The sequence below is a fragment of the Anomaloglossus baeobatrachus genome, unplaced genomic scaffold (assembly GCF_048569485.1).
Source record: "Anomaloglossus baeobatrachus isolate aAnoBae1 unplaced genomic scaffold, aAnoBae1.hap1 Scaffold_4754, whole genome shotgun sequence".
NCBI classification, from domain to species: domain Eukaryota; kingdom Metazoa; phylum Chordata; class Amphibia; order Anura; family Aromobatidae; genus Anomaloglossus; species Anomaloglossus baeobatrachus.
The window spans coordinates 1-7,537 of NW_027444099.1; the positions used below are offsets into that span (position 1 = coordinate 1).

Genomic DNA, 7,537 nt, shown 5'->3' on the forward strand with positions numbered 1-7,537 from the left:
AGCGGCTGTTCTCGCTGCCTCCTGCCGCTCTCCTGGATCTTGTCTTACTCGTGACTTTACGATGCTGCTATTAATCCCTTTTTGTTGCAGGCCCCTCCAGCAGAACAGGGGTTAAGAGACTGGGCACTCACACATCCCTGTGCTGTTTAGGCTGCCTCTCTTGGTATTCTCTCTCATTTATCTAAGTTCTACGCTCTTCTTTGCTGCGGTGATTTGGGCGGGGGCCGGAGCTCGAGTTCCGAGCCCCTGTGCGTCACGTAGCACCGCGCCCTGTGTAGACCCCACATTGTCCTGGAGTCCCGGGGAAAGGCGCTGCGTCTCCAGAGGACTAATGTGCTGCGCTTTCTTTACAGATCACTTTCATGTGTTTGTTGGAGATCTGAGCCCAGAAATCACCACAGAAGACATAAAATCAGCTTTTGCTCCATTTGGTAAAATATCGTAAGTATTTTGGCGCCCCGGCATCTGGCTGGCTCCTGTCACTGCTCGTCCCGTGGCGTCCCCTCATGATTTGATGCGTGTCCCCCGGTGGTAGCTGACGCCCGGTGTGCCCGGCCGGCTTGTCCTCTTCTGGGCACACTGGGCGCCTCCTGCCCCTCTCCCACCACATTGTGTGTTGCAATCAATCTGTAGCCACCACTCATTGCTCATAGTCCTGTATGTAGCGGGGGGTTGGCGGTTTCTCCATTCCACTGTGTGTAGCCGTGTAGAGGCAGCCTTTGCTGTCTGCGGTGCCTGCGATCACTGGTGGTGGCGGGTGGCGGCCGGTCACACTATGACTGGTCACCAGTTCTATCCATGTGCTGGAGACAGCAATGTCCCGGGAAATCTGCTTCTTTGCTGCTCTGTTTGCTGCTGGGTAAGTCGGACTGTTTAGCCGGGTGTAAGTCTTTCCTCACTCCCACTCGCCATTAAACTGAATAGCATTCTGATTATTTTGCAGAATTGCTGGTAGATGGACAGAATCTTGAAGGCTTTCAGCAAGGATCTGTGCACACTGGACTCAGTTGTAGATTTTTTTATTCTCCTTTCTATTTATCTCCGTTTCTATCTATCTCACATTCTCTATTCAGTGCAGATTGATATTACACATACATCTCTGTGTAAGTTTTGCTGTTTTGTACTGGTGTGCTGAAGTTATTGTTCTTTAGTATTATTCACCTTTCTTAAATTTTCTGAAAATGTCAATTTTTCAAAATTTACAGCTGCCCAAACTCCAAAATGGTGGTAAAGAATTGAGCAAGAAAATTAAAGCGATCTGTTAACAGGCCATGTATGCCTTTTAATTCCTACTTTTTCCTCTTTTTTCAATTTTGATATTTCATATATTCTGCAGCCATTGATTTAGTGAGTGCATGGTGATCCAGGACTGAGTGCTGAGCGTAGACAGAGCGTTTCTATGTAGAGTAACTGCTAGGATGCATGTCTATCCATGTTATATAGAGCTGTGTGCTGTAGACTGTGTACATCGCGGCCATCCGGCCGGGCCAGGGAGCTAGCCGTGCTAGATGGAGAGTAGCCATGAAGCCGCCATACAGTGTGTGTGATCCTTCTAGATCTGCATTGATGATTTACGCCGTTGTCTCTGGCTACTTTCCTCCTCTCATCAGTCCGTGCCCTCTTCTTACAGTGACGCCAGAGTCGTGAAGGATATGGCGACGGGGAAGTCTAAGGGCTACGGCTTTGTGTCCTTCTACAACAAGCTGGTAGGTGGAGGTCTGCGCTCCTCACACGGCTCTTCTGTGCGATCATCCGAGCTCATCCCTTCTCTCCTCTCAGGATGCAGAAAACGCCATTGTCCACATGGGAGGTCAGTGGTTGGGAGGGCGGCAAATAAGAACCAACTGGGCAACGCGCAAACCCCCAGCACCAAAAAGCACCCAGGAAAGTGAGTGTCCCAGTCCTCCCTCCACCATCTCCACTAACCAGAGACGTAAAGCTGAGCATTAATGTGCAGACTTTTCTCTCACATCAGATCCCTCCAAACAGTTACGCTTCGAAGATGTCGTCAATCAGTCCAGCCCAAAAAACTGCACGGTGTACTGTGGCGGCATCGGCTCTGGTCTAACAGGCGAGTCCGTCCGTGTGGGAGTGTCCTGACGTCGGGGAACAGCGTGAACCATGGGCAGTTTCAGGACGTTTTACACCTTCTTCTGTTGTCAGACATGTCCACAGCTCCTGACTGACGGTTTTCCTTATCATTTTGCTTCCGTCTCTTACAGATCAGCTGATGCGGCAGACCTTTGGGGTGTTTGGTCAGATAATGGAAATCCGGGTTTTCCCTGAGAAGGGCTATTCTTTTGTTCGGTGAGTGTATTGGACACTTGTCCTGGCCTGCGGCCGTCCTCTTGAGGTCACCACACATTACATGGAGTCAGAATCTACGTCTAGTAACGCTTACTCTTTCTGTACCTCAGGTTCTCCAGCCACGACAGTGCCGCACATGCTATTGTGTCTGTGAATGGCACAACCATAGAGGGTCACGTAGTGAAGTGTTACTGGGGCAAGGAGACGCCGGACATGACAAAAAATTTCCAGCAAGTAAGAAACAGATTATGGCCCTGATGTTGTGAATAGGAGGACACATGACGGAAGAGGGGAGCGTGTGCCTTGGCTTTTCTCCTGCCGTTTGTGTGAGGTGCTCAGGCCCGGTGCAGCCTCTGGCTTTCTGGATAACAGCTTGCATCTCTTCCAGGTGGAGTATGGTCAGTGGGGTCAGTGGAGCCACATGTATGGCAGTCCTCAGCAGTACGGGCAGTATGTCACCAACGGTTGGCAGGTCCCGTCATACGGCATGTACGGACAAGCATGGAACCAGCAAAGCTTTGGAGTAGAGTAAGTGTTGTGCCGCAGTGCATGGTGGGGTCACACCACACCGGATGGCTTTTGGGAGTCCTCATTCACAAATATTCTATTACAGACAGTCCCAATCGGCTACGTGGATGGGAGGCTTCAACGCTCAACCTCCTCCCCCCACACAGGGGCCACCAGTGATACAGAACCCACCCGGGTACAGTATGGCCAGTTACCAAACACAGTGAAAGAACTGTTCCTATTATCTGTAATCCACGATGGCTGGTGACCTGGAGGATATGAACTGGGGCTGATGGAAGAGGAGGGGAATCCATAGATACAATATTTATTTCCAGCTACATCTGTTGTGGACCTGCCAGCACCGCTCACATGTATTGGACTCGTCTTTAGAGGGTTTTTTTTGCTTTTAATGAGACATTTTTACCCTAAAGTTCAGGACTGGTCTTAAATTCAATCTTTCTTCTGTACACAATAAAAGCCATTTCGGAGATCTGGGTGGAGGAGTATAAGTCACGAGTGCGGCGGGCCTAGAGTGCGGCGGGCCTAGAGTGCGGCGGGCCTAGAGTGCGGCGGGCCTAGAGTGCGGCGGGCCTAGAGTGCGGCGGGCCTAGAGTGCGGCGGGCCTAGAGTGCGGCGGGCCTAGAGTGCGGCGGGCCTAGAGTGCGGCGGGCCTAGAGTGCGGCGGGCCTAGAGTGCGGCGGGCCTAGAGTGCGGCGGGCCTAGAGTGCGGCGGGCCTAGAGTGCGGCGGGCCTAGAGTGCGGCGGGCCTAGAGTGCGGCGGGCCTAGAGTGCGGCGGGCCTAGAGTGCGGCGGGCCTAGAGTGCGGCGGGCCTAGAGTGCGGCGGGCCTAGAGTGCGGCGGGCCTAGAGTGCGGCGGGCCTAGAGTGCGGCGGGCCTAGAGTGCGGCGGGCCTAGAGTGCGGCGGGCCTAGAGTGCGGCGGGCCTAGAGTGCGGCTCTATACCAATGCTTGTAGTCCCAGAGAGCTGATCGGCCGTCATGATCTGGCCAGGTGGAGACCACCAGTGTGATCCATAGCAATAGCTGTATCGCATTCAATGTGTCCACTTTCTATGTTCCTTTTTTTTTTTTTTTTGTTTTTGGGATGTTTTCTGTGCACACACACTGGAGATGAAAATGAGAGCACAATGTCTGATCACTTTTTTCAGAAATAATGTAATCTCCATTGATGCCATGCTCCAGGTTTGTGTAAGGGGTGCACCATACCACTAGAGCAGGGTAAGGGGTGCACCATACCACTAGAGCAGGGTAAGGGGTGCACCATACCACTAGAGCAGGGTAAGGGGTGCACCATGCCACTAGAGCAGGGTAAGGGGTGCACCATACCACTAGAGCAGGGTAAGGGGTGCACCATACCACTAGAGCAGGGAAAGGGGTGCACCATGCCACTAGAGCAGGGTAAGGGGTGCACCATGCCACTAGAGCAGGGTAAGGGGCGCACCATACCACTAGAGCAGGGTAAGGGGTGCACCATGCCACTAGAGCAGGGTAAGGGGTGCACCATGCCACTAGAGCAGGGTAAGGGGCGCACCATACCACTAGAGCAGGGTAAGGGGTGCACCATACCACTAGAGCAGGGTAAGGGGTGCACCATGCCACTAAAGCAGGGTAAGGGGCGCACCATACCACTAGAGCAGGGTAAGGGGCGCACCATACCACTAGAGCAGGGTAAGGGGTGCACCATGCCACTAGAGCAGGGTAAGGGGTGCACCATGCCACTAGAGCAGGGAAAGGGGTGCACCATGCCACTAGAGCAGGGAAAGGGGTGCACCATGCCACTAGAGCAGGGAAAGGGGTGCACCATACCACTAGAGCAGGGAAAGGGGTGCACCATGCCACTAGAGCAGGGTAAGGGGCGCACGATGCCACTAGAGCAGGGTAAGGGAGGCACCATGCCACTAGAGCAGGGTAAGGGAGGCACCATGCCACTAGAGCAGGGTAAGGGAGGCACCATGCCACTAGAGCAGGGTAAGGGAGGCATCATGCCACTAGAGCAGGGTAAGGGGTGCATCATGCCACTAGAGCAGGGTAAGGGAGGCATCATGCCACTAGAGCAGGGTAAGGGGCACACCATGCCACTAGAGCAGGGTAAGGGAGGCACCATGCCACTAGAGCAGGGTAAGGGGTGCACCATGCCACTAGAGCAGGGTAAGGGAGGCACCATGCCACTAGAGCAGGGTAAAGGGTGCATCATGCCACTAGAGCAGGGTAAGGGGCGCACCATGCCACTAGAGCAGGGTAAGGGAGGCACCATGCCACTAGAGCAGGGTAAAGGGTGCATCATGCCACTAGAGCAGGGTAAGGGGCGCACCATGCCACTAGAGCAGGGTAAGGGGCGCACCATGCCACTAGAGCAGGGTAAAGGGCGCACCATGCCACTAGAGCAGGGTAAGGGGCGCACCATGCCACTAGAGCAGGGTAAGGGGCGCACCATGCCACTAGAGCAGGGTAAAGGGTGCATCATGCCACTAGAGCAGGGTAAGGGGCGCACCATGCCACTAGAGCAGGGTAAGGGGCGCACCATGCCACTAGAGCAGGGTAAAGGGTGCATCATGCCACTAGAGCAGGGTAAAGAGCGCACCATGCCACGATTTTTGATATTTTTAAGATCGTTTGGAGTCGCTCGTAGGTGTCACACGTAACGACGTCGCTAACGACGACTGAAGTGCGTCACGAAAACCGTGACCCCAACGACATATCGTCAGATAAATCGTAGCGTGTAACAGGGCCTTTAGTGGTGCACCATACCACTAGAACAGGGTAAGGGGTGCACCATGCCACTACAGCAGAATAAAGGGTGCACCGTGCCACTAGAGCAGGGTAAGGGGTGCACCATACCACTAGAGCAGGGTAAGGGGCGCACCGTGCCACTACAGCAGAATAAAGGGTGCACCGTGCCACTAGAGCAGGGTAAGGGGTGCACCATGCCACTAGAGCAGGGTAAGGGGTGCACCATACCACTAGAGCAGGGTAAGGGGCGCACCGTGCCACTACAGCAGAATAAAGGGTGCACCGTGCCACTAGAGCAGGGTAAGGGGTGCACGATGCCACTAGAGCAGGGTAAGGGGTGCACGATGCCACTAGAGCAGGGTAAGGGGTGCACCATGCCACTAGAGCAGGGTAAGGGGTGCACAATGCCACTAGAGCATGGTAAAGGGTGCACCATGCCACTAGATCATGGTAAAGGGTGCACCATGCCACTAGAGCAGGGTAAAGGGTGCACCGTGCCACTAGAGCAGGGTAAGGGGTGCACCATGCCACTACAGCAGAATAAAGGGTGCACCGTGCCACTAGAGCAGGGTAAGGGGCGCACCGTGCCACTAGACCAGGGTAAGGGGTGCACCATGCCACTAGAGCAGGGTAAGGGGCGCACCGTGCCACTAGAGCAGGGTAAAGGGTGCATCATGCCACTAGAGCAGGGTAAGGGGCGCACCGTGCCACTAGACCAGGGTAAGGGGTGCACCATGCCACTAGAGCAGGGTAAGGGGCGCACCGTGCCACTAGAGCAGGGTAAAGGGTGCACCGTGCCACTAGAGCAGGGTAAGGGGTGCACCATGCCACTACAGCAGAATAAAGGGTGCACCGTGCCACTAGAGTAGGGTAAGGGGTGCACCATGCCACTAGAGCAGGATAAAGGGTGCACCATGCCACTAGAGCAGGGTAAGGGGTGCACCGTGCCACTAGAGCAGGGAAAGGGGCGCACCATGGCACTAGAGCAGGGTAAGGGGGGCACCATGCCACTAGAGCAGGATAAAGGGGGCACCGTGCCACTAGAGCAGGATTTTACAGAAGATCCAAAGTTTGTCAACATAAAACCTTTATTTTTGCCCAAAATGTGATGCTGATAATTAGAGAGCAGCAATGACTGTAGCAGCCGTAGCTGGGAATGACTTCATCTGCGGCCACAGGACATCACTAGTCCCTCACACTGCTCTGGGGGGATTTTGGCCCACTCTTCTTCCAGTCTCTTCCACAGGACATCACTAGTCCCTCACACTGCTCTGGGGGGATTTTGGCCCACTCTTCTTCCAGTCTCTTCCACAGGACATCACTAGTCCCTCACACTGCTCTGGGGGGATTTTGGCCCACTCTTCTTCCAGTCTCTTCCACAGGACATCACTAGTCTTTCACACTGCTCTGGGGGGATTTTGGCCCACTCTTCTTCCAGTCTCTTCCACAGGACATCACTAGTCCCTCACACTGCTCTGGGGGGATTTTGGCCCACTCTTCTTCCAGTCTCTTCCACAGGACAGCACTAGTCTCACACTGCTCTGGGGGGATTTTGGGCCACTCTTCTTCCAGTCTCTTCCACAGGACATCACTAGTCCCTCACACTGCTCTGGGGGGATTTTGGGCCACTCTTCTTCCAGTCTCTTCCACAGGACATCACTAGTCCCTCACACTGCTCTGGGGGGATTTTGGCCCACTCTTCTTCCAGTCTCTTCCACAGGACATCACTAGTCTCTCACACTGCTCTGGGGGGATTTTGGTCCACTCTTCTTCCAGCCTCTTCCACAGGACATCACTAGTCCCTCACACTACTCTGGGGGGATATTGGCCCACTCTTCTTCCAGTCTCTTCCACAGGACATCACTAGTCCCTCACACTGCTCTGGGGAGAGTTTGGTCCACACTTCTTCCAGTCTCTTCCACAGGACATCACTAGTCTCTCACACTACTCTGGGGGGATTTTGGTCCACTCTTC

The 7,537-nt window shown here is 54.3% G+C and overlaps 1 protein-coding gene across 4 annotated transcripts; it reads left to right on the top strand.

Moving 5' to 3' along the window:
- Positions 1 to 23: 23 nt before the first annotated feature.
- On the top strand, positions 24 to 3,302 carry LOC142281581 (nucleolysin TIAR-like). Of its 4 annotated transcripts, XM_075332868.1 has the most exons (10): positions 352 to 441; positions 944 to 1,103; positions 1,206 to 1,273; positions 1,631 to 1,706; positions 1,780 to 1,888; positions 1,958 to 2,071; positions 2,223 to 2,307; positions 2,418 to 2,541; positions 2,696 to 2,835; positions 2,921 to 3,302. In XM_075332868.1, the coding sequence occupies exons 4-10, from the start codon at positions 1,653 to 1,655 to the stop codon at positions 3,039 to 3,041; spliced, it is 747 nt and encodes a 248-aa protein (XP_075188983.1). In that variant the 5' UTR covers positions 352 to 441; positions 944 to 1,103; positions 1,206 to 1,273; positions 1,631 to 1,652; the 3' UTR covers positions 3,042 to 3,302. The 4 variants fall into 4 exon arrangements, with proteins under 4 accessions (XP_075188981.1, XP_075188982.1, XP_075188983.1 ...); XM_075332869.1 differs by lacking the exon at positions 944 to 1,103 and having other exon boundaries at positions 356 to 441; XM_075332866.1 differs by lacking the exons at positions 944 to 1,103; positions 1,206 to 1,273 and having other exon boundaries at positions 24 to 441.
- The last annotated feature ends 4,235 nt before the right edge of the window (positions 3,303 to 7,537 follow it).

Excerpts from the sequence above, each read along its gene's own strand:
- LOC142281581 (XM_075332866.1), top strand. The coding sequence starts at position 332 with ATGTGCTGCGCTTTCTTTACAGATCACTTTCATGTGTTTGTTGGAGAT. Across the intron at positions 2,308-2,417 it reads AAGGGCTATTCTTTTGTTCG|GTTCTCCAGCCACGACAGTG; the intron begins GTGAGTGTATTG and ends TCTGTACCTCAG. Across the intron at positions 2,542-2,695 it reads TGACAAAAAATTTCCAGCAA|GTGGAGTATGGTCAGTGGGG; the intron begins GTAAGAAACAGA and ends CATCTCTTCCAG.